This window comes from Ornithorhynchus anatinus, chromosome 3 (genome assembly GCF_004115215.2).
Source record: "Ornithorhynchus anatinus isolate Pmale09 chromosome 3, mOrnAna1.pri.v4, whole genome shotgun sequence".
Classification (NCBI taxonomy): Eukaryota; Metazoa; Chordata; class Mammalia; order Monotremata; family Ornithorhynchidae; genus Ornithorhynchus; species Ornithorhynchus anatinus.
Genome location: NC_041730.1, coordinates 38,282,364 through 38,298,923, shown reverse-complemented (window position 1 = coordinate 38,298,923; position 16,560 = coordinate 38,282,364). Strand labels below are relative to the sequence as shown.

General features: G+C 41.1%; 1 protein-coding gene across 1 annotated transcript in view; it reads left to right on the top strand.

The window, feature by feature from the left end:
* The window catches only part of LGR4 (leucine rich repeat containing G protein-coupled receptor 4), a 97,372-nt gene that overhangs the window by 44,891 nt on the left and 35,921 nt on the right, over positions 1–16,560 (top strand). The window contains exon 2 of the mRNA XM_029060317.2: positions 6,400–6,471. Within this exon, the coding sequence (XP_028916150.1) occupies positions 6,400–6,471 (72 nt within the window). The remainder of the gene's footprint in view (positions 1–6,399; positions 6,472–16,560) is intronic.

Here is a 16,560-nt window from a genome sequence, read left to right as displayed (position 1 = left end):
AAAAAATCTTTCTCTTTGAGTTCAGTTTAATGAATCAATCGGGACTGTTCTTTAAGGTCCAGACAACATGCTGCATCCTCGTTTCACCAGAGAGGCTTTTCAAAAGACCGAAATGCTCAATTTTGTAATATGTCTTGAGATCTGTAAATTACACTTGCTATTTAAAATTATTGAACTAATAACTTTCTAAAATCTAAAGTTAGAAAAATTCATCTTTTGAGAGCCTGAGTATGTATAATGAACTATTCTGTATTATTCTGACATGATATATGCATCCCAGTTTTGTGGCGTGTGTGGGTGTTTTTTTTTTTAACCCCTTGGGCTTGGGATCCATGTGTAAGACACACCCTAACTTCAGTGTCTACTCTATTGTATTGCTTCACCCTCAGCACAGGTAATCATAGTATAAAATACTAGCTTTGTAAATGATGTAATAGGTCTTTCCCAGTTGTTAAACTCCTGCAATTTAGAAGGTGTTCCTCTGTACACTGTTAAACAAAATGAATCAGGTGCAAGTGAAAGCTGCCACATTTACTTGTCTTAATACTGAATCACTCTCTGTTTTAGGCTACTTGTATTCCTTCATGAACCTTGAATCCCTTAAGCTTTTGCGATGTCTGAAAAAGTCAGAAATGTTGTTTCTATTTCCCGGAGGAGGACATGGAGATACCAAATATTTGAAATTTTGCCCGCAAACATTTCGTGAAGGACTATGACTTACTGGAAACAACACTGCCCTGGGGGCCAGAGGACCTGGGTTCTAATCCCAGCTTTAACCACTTACCTGCTGGGTGAACTCGAACAAGTCACTGAATTTCTCTTTGCCTCAGTTTCCCTTTCTGTAAATTGGAGATTAAGTACCTATTTTATCTCCCCCTTAGACTGTGAGCCCTATGTAGGACAGGACTGTCTCTGACCTGCTAACCTTGTATGTACCCCAGCTCTTAGTACTTTGCTTGGCACACAGTGAGTGCTTAAGGAATGCCACAATTGTTAATATCATTCTTATTCTAGGTCGGTGTTAGAACTGAAAATGGACATATTTTGCTTGTTGATCTGATGTTCTCCGGGCTATACTGCAGCATCAGTACTGTGAACAAAGCATTTCATGTCCAGGCTTCATCATCTCCTTTCTGTTGGGAAATGGCCCGAAACTATGGGTGACTGGCAGAGTCAGTGTAGGATACTGATCCTTGCTTGGTGAATATCATCTTGTTGTGCCACAAACTGAGAAATCTCAACATGATGTGCTGGAAAGCCTTCTTTCAGTACCCAGTGCCAGCTAGTCTGATCCCTATTAATGGGGCATGGGATTTATTTGTTTAGCCTGACAATAAATATGCAAGCCATAATCAACAATAAGAAATCAGAAATACTATTTGATCTAACAATTAGGAGGACTGTATTCAAATTTAGATAACACCACCTAATCACCCTATATTTATAAATGAAATAATTTAATGGCAGAAGGCCCAGGCCAGGTAAAGAACTAAATGGGGCATCCAGTATTACACACTATTATCTGCCATCAGCAAACAGGTTCAGCTTGCTTAGGGAGCATTTTACAGGGACTTTAAAAGGTGCTTTGTTGAAACATGATGTTCTTCTTTACTGTATAGACACTCTAGCTTTCAGAATTTTATCTTAAAGACAAAACAAAACAAAACAAACTCCATGCAGTCTAAGGAGCCCTCTCTATTGACAATATGCTAGCACTTCATTTTAAGCAACTTCGGCCTTGTACGTTTTTACAGCCAGTTAGTATTGGCATCTTGACTGGTAGCAACTTATCTTGCAATGCACTCTTTGCTTTGTATTTCTGATCTTGCTGATCACTGTATTTAAAACTCTTTTGCCAATTTGAACAGTTCAAATATTCAGAGGGTTGGATGTGTTGAAGCTAAATAACTAGCAATTTTAATGTCTGTTGCATGTAGTATATTTTTGGTAGACCATTGTAATATTTTATATTGAGGGTATAGTAAGTGAAGAACTCAGGAGAATAAGGTTAAAGTCAGTTTCATCACCATCAAGTGTGCATTTATTGACCACCTATGTGGCAAGGAACATTTTACTAGGTGCTGTAAACAACCAGAAAGAAGATTTGAGACCATAACTTCAAGGATCTTTCAGGCTGATGAGCAAATGTATAGCCAAATGAGATTCATGTGGTTTTAGAAAACTCATGTAGCGTCAGTGTTTAGTTGTCTTTCTCCCCCTTTTAGACTGTGAGCCCATTGTTGGGCAGGGATTGTCTCTATCTATTTCCGAATTGTACATTCCAAGCACTTAGTATAGTGCTCTGAACACAGTAAGTGCTCAATAAATACGATTGAATGAATGAATGAATGATTATTGGTAAGCAAGAACCACACGTTTTGACTTTCATTCATTGGTCTGATATATTGTACACTCCCAAACCCTTAATACAGTGCTCTGCACATAGTAAGTGGTCCATAAATACGATTGATTGATTGATATGGATATACTGGAAGGGCCTCTGACCTGTGACTTGTTATTTGGATCATTTTCCTGTCCTGTCTTGCCAGTGAGTTCTTCAGGCCAGTTGGGAGGCTGGAATCTTGGAGTTGGGCTTACTTTGCATTGGAAAGTGGAATGAACCAAACCGATGAACAATTCTGGCCCTTTGCCTTGAACTCAGTCCAAGCTTTCCCTAGGGTGGCGTGTCCTATTTCCATTTGGCTGGCTGTGAGGGAAAGTCAGTGATGAGGTGGGAAGAACCAAGGATCAGTCTTTCTGCCCTGCCGACTTCACTGCCCGCCAGCTGCATCACGGAAACCAGATTCCCCTTTTAAAACAGTCCCACTTTATGTCCTGAAGAATTGTTTGTGAATCTTTTAATGACATTTTAGTGCTTCCATTCCCCTTTTGGGGTCCCCCAGATGTCAGTGCTGCCCGTTCATCTCCGAAGTTATTGATCTTGGGAAAACCAAGGTCATATCTCTTTTCTACCACTGAGGCTTTAAGGGTCAGCATCACAGAAACACTCGTGTTCTACACCATGGCAGAATGGTTATTGGTGGCGATGCACCCTCCAAATCAGAATTTGTTCTGTAATTTTATTCTGGCATCTTTTTTTTTTTTTCTTTTGGCATTTCCCTGAAACAGTCCTCACACTTGGGAGCCAGATATGGCTTTTGTGCTTAGGTGCCCATGCGGTGGGTGGGCTCTGCACCATGAAAGCAGTGCCATTATCTACTCACAGTTTTCTGGGCAGGAAGAAGCTTGTCCATCCCTTTGAGCTGAAAAGGAGCTGGGAAAGAGGCAAGATGGCTGATCCACTCCTTGTCCTCTGCTGCCAGAATGTGGCCCCTGCTGAGGAAATTGAGGGGTCCCCATAGTATGAGGCAAGATGGAGCTACTTTTGGAGGTGGGAAGCATGAGAAGTGAAAACAGCAGACATGTTGCTTTGCTAGTTAGGTCCTGCCCTCCCCCCTTTTGAAATGAACCAGGAACAAATTTGTACTCAGTCACTATTCTTCTCTCCCTCCTTTCCCCTTTTTCTTCCTCCCTTCCTCCTCTCTCTCTCTCTGAGTGGGTTTTGAGTGGGTTTTTAGGTTTTGTGCTATCTGGCTGAAAAAAATATCCAATAATAAAGTTGGAGAAGCAAGATAATCTTTATATGCTCCCAGGTTTTCATTCTCTCAGAAGATAAGCTCTGTGGCTGCTAGCCCTCAGGAGCTTTTGGGCTATACCACATTTATTAGATTGCGACCCAAATGTTTTAAGAAAGAATTGGTGAAATATTTCCCTGAATTTGATGGTTCTGAGTGGTTGGTGGTGCTCACTTCTCCGAGAGGACAGCTGTTCATGAAAAAGCTGTTCATGAAAAAGCTGTCCTTTCTGAGAAGTGTGCACCACCAACCATTCAAAGCCATCAAATTTTCATGAACAACCTTGTGTGTTTGTGTTGGGAGAGTCTCAGGAATCTGATTATTGGAAGGTAGTTTTCTTCCCTCAGCTTACAAAATGCCCCATGGCTCATATTTGGGGTAGGGGTTGGGCCAGCTCCTCTTTTTATCTAGGTATGCTCTCATGGGCTCAGAGATTGCCTCCTTTAACAGTTTTCTTGGAAAATCCAAATGTGGCTAATTCTCTCTCTTCCACCCCAACTTCTTGGAAGTTCACCTGGCTTCAGTTTGGTCACAGGTCCTGAGCCTCCAGGACAAGTTTGATCGATCCCAAAGCCAATCCTATGGATCTGGGTGCGATTTGGATCAGACTTGGATAGTTTCATCGACTCACGGCTACAACTTGGCTGCCTAGTACAGTGCCTGGCACATAGTAAGCACTTAACAGGTACCATTAAAAACAAACCAAAAAAACTCCCAGAAGATCCCTTCCAACCTCAACCACCAGGAGTAAATAAGTACAGAGCCAATTCATTGTGACTTGGCTCCTTTCCGGCGGGGCAGCTTATTAGCTACGGCCAGTGCAGCCAGCACTAAGCTGAGCCAGTCCCCAGATTTCTGATTCTCAGACCTGCACCAAACCTCTATCCCCTGATAGAGCTCGTTGGAGCCTGTCCTGGAAACAAAAGCAAATTTCACTCCCAGAAAGAATGTAATTGCATATCCCTGAGTTATATAGTGAAAGTGGTTTTGTGTGGTCATTTATGCTTTTTTTAAATTTTATTTGTTTCACGAAAAAGTTACACAAGTGTACGTTGACGAAATAAGTAATGTGCTTGGGTTCTTGATTTCATTGGCAAATCTTTCCTAGTTGTCTGTTACCGAAAATCTCTCCATTCTTGCTGGTGAGGGCATGTGGGGCTTTTGTGTGTTTTTCTGTGGAACCGAGAGACCACATGACCATCCACCACAGTGAACAACTCGGTGGAGGAGTGGTGTGAGGCCCTCGGCAGACAGCATTTCTCTTGCCGTAGCTGGAGGAAAGTGGTTAGAGTTAGGCTGACAATCACATGAATATGTTGATTAACTCCACTAAAGTAACTCGCTAGGTTCGGGTCAGAAGACTCTGCTGAAAGAGAGTGCGTGGACAGATTTTAACAATGTAAGGCATATGGCCTTTTGAGTAACAAAACTCCTTCTAGGCCAAAAATGAGGGAGAAGAGGAAATGAAGGAAATGGTTAATAAAATATTTTATGGCTGCTTGAATGACGGATCCTCCAGCTGCATCGTTCAGTGAGTTTGCTCTTTTCTGCTGACTCTAAAAGGGGGAAAACCTGAATTTGTCGGAATACCTATCATGTATGCACTTGCTACTCGTCTTCATCTGTTCCTAGGCTAAAAATGAAATCCATTTAAAACTATTACCTCGAGGACTTTTATAGGTTTTGCAAAAAATATGACTGCGGTAGAGCTTGGGCATGTTCCTACTATTCTTGTCAATAGCTCCAGAAGCCACATTGCCTGCAGGTCTTCATTTTGTCAAGGCCCAGTGAGCTCATTTATTTATTTAATTTGAATAGGCATAACACTGGGAATATTTGAACACTGGGTGGCCAAATTTACCCACTGGTTATAGGCAATTTAATCAGATCATGTCCTAGGGCAAGAAGCAACTCAGGACCTAGTGGAAAGAACAGGGCTTGGGGGGTCAGAGGACCTGGGTTCTAATCCCAGCTCTGCCATTTACCTGCTGTGTGACCTTGGGCAATTTATTTCTCTGGGCCACAGTTTCCTAGTCTGTAAAATGGGGATTTACTTCTCTGGGTCACAGTTTCCTAGTCTGTAAAATGGGGATTAAATCCTCCTCCTCCTACTTAAACTGCAAGCCCATGTGGGTCAGGGACTGCGTCTGACCTAAGTAACTTTTACCTACCCCAGCACTTAGAAGAGTGCTTGGTTTATAGTAAGTGCTTAACAAATACAATAATAATAAAAGAGCAGGATAGGAGGATTTCGAAAGCATCATTTCAAAATATTGGTAGAAGAAAATTTGGGGAGAAGCAAAAGACAATTTTCTTTGAGTGGCAATGAAAACATTCTATTAAGTATTTTTGTATTGCATTTTTCATGAATTTATTGAACATAAATAGCTATGATATTTTTTATTGGTATTTATTAAGTGCTTACTGTGTGTCAGGCGTTGTTAGGGATTTTGGGTAAATACAAGATAACCACGTTGGACACAGTTCCTGTTGCGTGGGGCACATTGTTTAAATTGGAGGGACAGATGAGATAATTGAGACACAGAGAAGTTAAGTGCCTTGCCCAAGGTCACCCAGCAGACAAGTGGTTGAGCTGGGATTAGAACTCAGGTCCTCTGACTCCCAGCCCATCCTCTTTACACTAGACCACGCTGCTTCTCATTTCTTGCATAATCCTGGCATTCATTATATCTTCCTTGTGACTTCTGATATTACTTAATTAAAAACTTTTCCCTGAACTGTATGTGGTTTTTTTTTTCTCTAGGGACGTCAGCATGAATAACATCACCAAGTTGCCAGAAGATGCATTTAAAAATTTTCCCTTTCTAGAAGAATTGTAAGTATTCCATTGGGTGCTAATTTTTTTGGCTTCTGTATACAGAGAAAAGAAATATAAATCTAATTTCAGCAAGGTGGGAAGGGGGATAAGTAGAATTAAAAAAAATCACCAAATGTAAGTAAGTGCTGAGCTTTATTTTTGAAAGTTTGGACTTCAAATGCTACCTATGGGGAACATTTTTGTAGTAATTACTTTAACTGTGAAGGCAGCAATGACATGTTTTAATTACAGTGTTATCCAAAGATAACAAGGTAGCAGCATAATTTCTATTGTTTCCAAAGAAGGAATTACTGGACAGTTAAATGCAGCTTCCAAAAAATCCTTCTGTAAGTGATATAGGTTATTGGTAAAGGTAATGGGGGTAGGAGAGTATTATCGGTGAAGGTAATGAGGGTAGGAGAGTATAAGCACAACCTTTTTGTCACACCAATTTGTGAAATTCCATTCACCCCTTTGCTAACTTTGATTTTTCATCCAACTAATATTAGACAGAACAGAAGCAACAATCAGGGAAATGAATCGAGACGCTCTATGTATAAACAGAAAGTACCAGGCCTACTACTTCTTGTGCAGAATGTGGACAAGGAAAAAAAAGTGACAGTTTGATACTAATAAGATTAAAGCAATTATAGCTCCAGAAGTACTTATATTGAAATTTCAAGGTATGTCTAGAGCAGCTCTGATACAGAGCAGTTGACTTTAAATCAAAGAGGAGTAATTCCTTCCTCCCTTTGCCCCTCTTTTGTCTCTTTTAATCCCTTCTCCCTCCAAAGGATGAACAGGGCTCCCTGATATAGAACACATCTATGGATGCTGTTATCCCCTTCTTTGAATGTTAAAGAAGATAAATCTTTTATGAACAATTGGGATTATTTTGTTCTTCCATAGTTCTCAGTAAACAATAATTTGTACACAATTAAAATGGAAAAGCAAGAAGCGTTCCATTTTAAATATCTACTCTCTCCCAGTCCCATCCTCAGAAATCCTTGCCCACTGCTCACATTTCATGTGAAATTTTAAAGCCAAAGCATCACCTTCTCATGGACTGTTGGATTGTTCTCTTTTTACAGAAGTAATTAAGTGATAAAATACAACCAGGTGGGTGTATAAGCATACAGCCATTGTGTAACAATAGTAAGATGTTGGGTGTGTCTAAAGCTGAGAGCAGAAATAGAGAGACTCTTCACTGTGGGGGCTGGCTGTATTGTGCAAGAACTACTCTGAATTGTATTTTATTGTAAATTATACAAGGTATTATATAGTGGGGAGGTGGAGTGAGAATCAGACCTGGTTAATCTTTCCTTTACATAGTTGTAAATCTTGAATTTCGGAAAATCTCAAATGACCACATAGGAGTAATTCATTCTGCCAGGTAATCTTTTAATTGGAACCCAATTGAGGTTGACTCCGCAATCCAGTGTGCTCAGGTTATTTTCCTTCTTTTATTTTTCCCGCATCATAGCTGAGAGTTCTCAGGTCTTGCCATCTCACTCAAATATTCCAGATTTTAAGACCCTTTCAAAACATAAAATGAATCTTAATTTTTAAGGATAATTAGAAACGTGTTTTCCGAGTGAACAAGTAGATGTAGTAATAATAGTGAGTGTTAAGCGTTTATTTAGTACAGGGCGCTGTATTGGACGCTGGGAAAGAATATACAGGTGGGAATTAGACATGGATCCTGTCCTCTGAAGGGCTCACAATCTGTGAATGTGAATTTTATCCTCCCTCCTTCTTTCCCCCCGACATGAGCAGGTAAATTCAAAAATATTTTTATTCCCTTTTGCATGCCATTCCTTCAGAAATATACCATTTCCCATTTTCAAAAGTGCCACCTAACCCCATATTATGCCTTTATTACTTATAGTATTTCCTGTGGCTAAAATGTGACCCTTCTGGGCAACTAATTTTCATCTGAAAGTTATTTGATAGTAATTGTGAGACTTAAGTGACAAGGGTAAGGATCCTACCAACAAGAGTTCTGGCTACCCCAACAAGTGAAGTGAACTCCCGAATGTGCTACACCCCTGAATTTGATAGAATACAGAAAATGCTAGGAACATATCAGCATTTTTCTAGCCACAGCTATGAAGCATTTATACAAGATGTAATGGTAAAAGATGTAGCAAGATTCTGTGTATGTTTTCAGAAAATTATACTTGCTTGATGTGATTTTTTTCATTGAAAAAATATTCTCAAGTGTTTAGTTGATATGCTTATTTTAGAAGATTTATTTTCATTTTTCACTGACCTTTAAAAATAGTTAATAAATATTTAGTCACACTTTCCTTTTGACGTCAGCTGCGTCGTTTAGGATATCAGTCCAACAGACTTGCCTTTCATTTGACTAAGAAGTTTAATTTCATTTTCAGAATATAAAAACAGCAGTTAATGTAAAAATGTAAAATTATAGGCAGAAAGATCAGGTTGATTTTACATGATGTGTGTAAAATCCTTCATGTCTTTACAGTGCCCTGACTTTTTAAAAATAAGCCTCCTATGCAATAAGGGGAACTTGGTAACTCTAGGACGCAGTGTTCCCTTGAGCCAACTTTCCGTATCAGGGTCATGAACACTTAATGAGGACAATAAACCCCCTAAATCTTGATTTAGTAGTATGTTAATATGAAAGCTTTTGAAAGAAAGTTGTACATGTACTGTGACTTACTAATAAGGGCTCTTTCTAGTTTGTGTACATTCATTTAATTAAAATATACAACTGGAAAATGAATTTTATGGTGAAGAAGCACTTTGGGGGCATCGTCAATCCACAGGAAGAAAATTGTAAATACCAAAGGGATTTGATTGAGGAAAGGGAGTGTATTTGTGGGAAGCCAATAAATCTGATTCAGAGGGTGGGTCCAAGTGCAAGTAAATATGGAGAAAGATTACTAATAGTTTTATGGTTTTAACTTGCTTCACACCCAGATTCAAACTCTAACAATGACATTTATTGGAGGGCATCAGCCTGGTGATTGAAGGTAAGGTGAGTGGTTAGCAGTATTTCAGGCCTGAAGGTCCCACAACCAATCAGTCAATCAATGGTAGTTATTGAGTGCTTACTATGTGCAGAGCATGGTACTAAGTGCTTGGGAGCGTACAATACAAGAGTTAGCAAACCTGTTCCCTGATCACAACAAACTTAAAGTCTAAAGGTTAGTAAACCCACAGAATCATTAGATTAGCAGGGATATTCCAGAAAGCAGTTAACTCCTTGCGTGCAGAGAGCACGGTTTCCTTTGTCTTTATCACCTGAGGCTAGAAGCAGAGTGGTCCAGTGGAAAGATCACTGGCCTAGGAGTCAAGAGGACCTGGGTTCTAATCCCAGCTCTGCCACTTGTCTGCTCTGTTAACTAGGGAAAGTCACTTAACTTCTCTGTGCCTACTACCTCATCTGTAAAATGGGGATTACATCCTCCGCCCTCCAGTTTAGACTGGGAACCCCATGTGGGACAGGGATGCTTAGAGCAGAGCATGACATAGAGTAAGAGCCTAACAACTGCCATTTTTTTAAAGCCTGAGTGCAAGTGCTTAGTACAGTGCTCTGCACATAGTAAGTGCTCAATAAATACAATTGAATGAATGAATGAAGTGCTTTGTACTCAGGAGATGTTTGGTAAATATCTTTGCCACCACAGCTATTACTAGGCATAATAGTCCCTGAACCAGATAACCTAGGTAATGGTCTGCCTTAATCTCTGGAACAGTATTGCGTGCCTATGAGCTGAGCACTGCTCTAAATTACAGGAGGAAAAACAAATCAATTTCTTTGAATTTAAGGTATTTTAGTGGAGTAGAAAAGTCCACTATATCCCATAGGTACTTTTTCATTTTTTATTTAATTGTATATGTAAAGTGTAAGCAACATTCCAAGAAAGTATTAAAAAAAGGAATAGATCCAAAAAAAGTTGGTTAGATTTTTTTTACATTATTTGTTAAGCACACACTGTGTGCCAAAGACTAAACTAAGCACTGGGGTTTCAAGATAATCAGATTGGACACAGTAGATTTTTTTTTACATTGTTTGTTAGGCACACACTGTGTGCCAGAGACTAAACTAAGCACTGAGGTTTCAAGATAATTAGATTGGACACAGTCCGTGTCCCACATGGGACTCGTCTTAATCCCTGTTTTACATATGAGGTAACCAAGGCACAGAGAGGTAAAGTGACTTGCTGAAGGTCACAAAGCAGACAAGTGGCGGAGCCAGAACTAGAACCCAGGTCCTTCTGACTTCCAGGCCTGTGCTCTATCCACTTGGCCATGCTGCTTCTCTCTCGTAAACTAGCGTCCGACGACCCCTATACCTCTGAGCTTCATATAGGGTGTGGCCACAGAAGCGGAGAGGGGATTTGGGGAAAATTGAGCAGTATGCCTCCAAACCTGTGTTAGAGGAATGGGAGAACTGGAGGGCTTTAGGTCCAAACAGAAGCTCACCTATGGGCTCTTCTAGAGTGATTCTGGGCACAATTTTGTCCAAGATTTAGGGCTAAGACCCTCGTTAATATCAGGTACAGCCTAATCAGGTCAGACATAGTCCCTGTCATACACAAGGTTTACAGTCAGAGGGGGAGGGAGAACAAATGTTCATTCCCCATTTTTAGATGAGGTAAATGAGGCACAGTTAAATGACTAGTCCTAGGCCACCCAGCAGGCAGGTGGCAAAACTGGGATTAGAACTCAGGTCCTCTGGCTCCCAGTCCCATGCTTATCCACAAGGTCATGCTGATTCTCTATTTTTTCATCTTAAATTCCACCTTAAGTGTGAAGCAGTAATGCACAGTTAATCTTTTTGCAATTTGATAATACCATATTAAAGTTTCTAGAAAGTCCCTCTAGTTTCTAGAGGGACTTTCTTCCTGAAAACCCTAAATTCTCTTACATATACTGCCTCAAATTTCCCTCACAGTTTGCCAGAACTAGAACCCAGGTCTAGTCCTATTATTGGTCGGTCTATTATTGGTCAGTTGGTATTCCATTTTATAGATGGGAATACTGATATGCAGAAACGCTAAGTAACATAATAATAATTATGGTATTTGTTAAGTACTTACTATGTGCCAGGCACTATGAAACACTGATTTAGATATAAGATAATTGGGTTGGATACAGTCTCTGTCCCACATTAGGCTAATAGTCTTAATCCCGTTGTACAGGTGAGGAAACTGAGGCATAGAGAAGTGAAATGACTTACCCAAGGTCACACAGCAGACAAGTGGCAGAGGCAGGATTAGTGCCTTCTAACTCCTTCTGAGTCCTTCTGACTCTGAGTCCTAAGCTCTATCTACTAGGATAGAGAAGCGGCGTGGCTCAGTGGAAAGAGCATGGGCCCTGGAGTCAGGGCTCATGAGTTCGAATCCCAGCTCTGCCACTTGTCGGCTGTGTGACTGTGGGCAAGTCACTTAACTTCTCTGTGCCTCAGTTCCCTCATCTGTAAAATGGGGATTAAGACTGTGAGCCCCACGTGGGACAACCTGATTCACCTATGTCTACCCCAGCGCTTAGAACAGTGCTCGGCACATAGTAAGCGCTTAACAAATACCAACATTATTAAGATACATGGCTTTTCTTTTTGTTACAAGCTTGAGGTAGTTAGAAAGATTAGAAGCATGCAGGTTTCGGGCACTAGACTCTTTAATTTCAACATACATGAATAGAGCTCTATAGCCTACAAACTCTTTGAGAGGAGGGATCATTTTTCCTGTTTCCTGTACCTATGTTAGTGATCTTCCCCAGTGGGCACTCCATAAATGTTGAATGCTGGCTGACTACCCATGTATTCAGGGTGCAGTTAAGAATAGTATTTAATGCTTCTATTAATAATAATAATACCTATAGTATTTATTCAGTGCTTACTATGTGCCAGGCACCATTCTAAGCTCTGGGGTAGATAATAATAATAATGTTGGTATTTGTTAAGTGTTCACTATGTGCCGAGCACTGTATTAAGAGTTGGGGTAGATACAGGGTAATCAGGTTGTCCCACGAGAGACTCACAGTCTGAATCCCCATTTTACAGATGAGGTAACTGAGGCACTAAGAAGTAAAGTGACTTGCCCAAAGTCACACAGCTGACAGGTGGCAGAGCTTGGATTAGAACCCATGACCTCTGACACCCAAGCCTGAGGTCTTTCCACTAAACCACGGTTGGACACAGTCCCTGTCCCACGTAGGGCTCACAGTCTTACTCCCCATTTTTACAGATGAGTTAACTGAGGCAGAGAGAAGTAATGTGACTTGCCCAAAGTCACACAGCAGACAAGTAGTGGAGCCAGTATTAGAACCCAGGACCTTCTGACTCCGAGGCCAGTGCTATATTCACTAGGCCATACTGCGTCTCTTGTTTTTATACAACTTGGACTCTGCTTTTCAGGGGATCAACAGGGAGACTCTGTCTCAGGTTGCTGAACTGTGGGCTTGCAACCCCTGCCATGCTCTAAGCATATCTGCTTTCAGGGGTTATTTGCTGGGCCTTTATGAATTGTAGGTGAGGAAAGTTCCAGAAAAACATGGATTTAGGGTTTTCCCAGACAGATGCTTATGATCACGGCCAAAATATTGGTAGAATTGGAGAGTGAAATGTAGGAGGATGCTACATTTCTAAAACAGAAGCATGTATATTTTTAAAACAGCGTGTTCATATTAAAGCATTGTTTGTGAGCAAGAAGCCCCCGACATCTTCACAGAAGTGTGTCCAGTGAGTAGTCAGGGCACGTGTTTTATGCACACAATGTAGGTGTTACTTTCTAAAGGTGATTCTAAAGATGCCAGATCTATTTTCAAGGCAGAAACTGGATTTCCACATCTTGGGACTTCTGCATCTTGGTAATAAAATGGGTTTAAAAGATGTGATGTGCATTGAGAGCCCAAGAACTGTGAAGACAAGGGGATAGTTGGGTTAATTATCGCTTAGGTTGAGTATTTTGCAATGACTTTTTCTTGTGTTCCTCTAAGTTCTACTAGGGGCTTCTGTCAGGGGAAATGGAAAACATAAATACTAGTTGCAGGAAGAATTTCAATTTCTTTGAATCATTTGAAACTATTTTGGAAGGAAGAGAACTCAATCAGTCAAATTTATTGAGCCCTTATTGTTTAGAGCACTGTACTAAGCAACAGGGAGAGTACAATACAATAGAGTAGGTAAACACGATCCCTGCCCTCAAGGAGGTCTCAGTATAGTAGATTGCAAGCCTCACTCTCCTCAAATCTCTGAAAATACTGCAGCATTTCTAAGCAGAGTTGAATTGACCAAAAATGGTAACTTCCTGGCTTATTGCCTCTTTGAAGTCTCCATCCTCTCCAGAATCCTTTACCTTCTTCCTTTCTGCAGACACTAAATGAAAAACTGGCACCTCCGTCTCAACAGTGATCATTGCACCCTCATGTGTTTGGTTTTTTTTTTATGGTATTTGTTAAACACTTACAGGCCCTGTACTAAGCTCTAGAGTAGATACAAGATAATCGGGTTGGATGTAGTCCTTTTCCCACATGGAGCTCACAGTCTTATCTCCATTTTACAGATAAGGAACCTGTGGCACAGAGAAGTTAAGTTACTTGCGCAAGGTCATAGAGCAGATAGATGGCAGAGTCGTGATTAGAACCCAGGTCCTCTGACTCCCAGGCTCAGGGTCTTTCCACTAGGCCATGCTGCTTTAGCATTCATCCTCTTAGCTAGAACCTTACCATGTAACATCCATCTGGACTGTAAGCTTGTTGTGGTCAGGGAACTTGTCTGCCAACTCTGTTCAAGCCCTTATTACCATCTTCTACCATGGGAAGCAGCGTGGCTCAGTGGAAAGAGCCCGGGCCTGGGAGACAGAGGTCATGGGTTTGAATTCCGGCTCTGCCGCTTGTCAGCTGGGTGACTATAGGCAAGTCACTTCTCGGTGCCTCAGTGACCTCATCTGGAAAATGGGAATGAAGACTGTGAGCCCCACGTGGGACAACCTGATGACCCTGTATCTCCCCTGGCGCTTAGAACAGTGCTGTGCACATAGTAAACTCTTAACAAATACCAACATTGTTATCTCCTGAAAGTAGTAAGCACTCAGTGTTATTGATTATCTCCAACTTTTGCAGACTGCTCATTTGTTAATTTATCCAAATATACCTTGAGCCTTTTGATAATTTCAGCCTACTGGGATTTCATAGTTTCATCATTTGATACATGAAGAAGCATGTTGAGAAGCACCATATCCTAGTGGACAGAGCGTGAGCTTTGGAGTTAGGAGGACCTGGTTTCTAATCCCGGTTCCTCCACTTGCCTGCTCAGTGACCTAGGTCAAGTCACCTCATTTCTCTGTGCCTCAATTATCTCATCTGTAAAATGAGGATTAAGACCGTGAGTTTCATGTGAGACAGGTACTGTGTTCAATCTGAAACTTTTATCTACCCCATGCCTTAATATAGGGCCCGGCACAGAGTAAGTGCTAGCAGATGTCATTAAAAATAAATAAATATCATTTCCCCCCAAACTCTAAGTTCAATGTGGGCAGGGAGTGTGTCTACCAACTCTGTTGTATTTTACTCTCTCATGTGCTTAGTACAGTGTGCTGCACACAGTAAACACTCAAATACTATTGATTGACTGATTTTGTTTTTGCAATTCCTACTTCCAAGCCTTAATGGGAGGCCACATATTTTTTTTTTCTTGAGGGTTTTGATGGCAACAATTATATATTACCCTCTCCACCGCCTTCACAATGTGGAAATCATTATCCCACAGTCATATCACTTTTATCCTTTCATCATTTAAGATCAAGGAGTGTAGATAATGATGGATAGTAAGAATGGCACAAGTCATTGATGTGGCTGAAAGGACCAAATCACATTCAACAATCCTCTCCATACCTCACAAGAGGCCATCCTATCTCTTGGCCTGGAGCCTCAACTTCTGCCTGTGCTTGGGGCTGTTGGAGGCAGAAGAAAACATACATGAAAGGGCAGCTGACTCCTATTATTGAGAAAAGAGCTTTCTCTCCAGAACATGACAAAATTGTTCCTCAAAAAAGCTGTATGTCATTTTGAATGGCATACATACATGGGGAAGCAGAGTGGTTCTAATCCCAGCTCAGCCAGTTGTCTGCCGTGTGACCTTGGGCAAGCACTTAATAATAATAACTGTGGCATTTGTTAAGCATTTACTCTGTGCCAGTCACTGTACTTAGCACTGAGGCAGATATAAGCAAATTGGGTTGGAACAGTCCCAGTACCACGTAGGGCTCACAGTCTTAATCCCCATTTTACAGATGAGGTAACTGAGGCACAGAGAAGCCAAGTGACTTGCCCAAGGAAACACAGCAGACAAGTGGCAGAGCCAGAATTAGAACCCATGACTTTGTTGCTCCCAGGCCCATGATCTATCTCTATGCCATGCTGCTTCTCTGTGCTTCACTTACCTGTGGCGTAGTGGATAGAGCATGGCCCTGGGACTCAGAAGGTCATGGGTTCTAATCCCAGCTCCACCACTTGTCTGCTGTGGGGCCTTAGACAAATCACTTCACTTCTCTGTGCCTCAGTTACCTAAACTTTAAAAGGCAAACTGAGACTGTGAAACCCATGTGGGACAGGGACTGTGTCCAACCCGATTTGCTTGTGTCCACCCCAGTGCTTAGTTCAGTGCCTGACACATAGTGCTTAACAAATACCACAGTTATTATTATTCAAATCAGGATTCTTTTCCTGTACTCCCTTTTAATTAAATTGTGAGCCCCATGGGGGTCAGGGACTGTGCCTAAACTGATGATCTTGTATCTATCCCTATGCTTGGTACTGTACCTGGCACATAGTAAGCACTTAATAAGTACTACAATAAATGGTAAATGATGGTGCATTAGCCAATGTGGCTTTCCATTCTCCAAAGGTTATTTTTCTCCGAATTCCTTTGATCTAAAGCCCATTTGAGGTATTCTTTGGCAAAACAAAGGTGTGAAATCCTCCAGGATTAGGAGATGAATTTATACAGTGCTTTTGAGGAGGAGTTGCACTGTTCAAACTTACTAAATGGGCTGCACAGTCTGTGACTCCCTTGGCCGCATCTTTTGGCCGTAAAGTGATAAGCTTTAAGGAGTGACAGTGGGTTGGGCA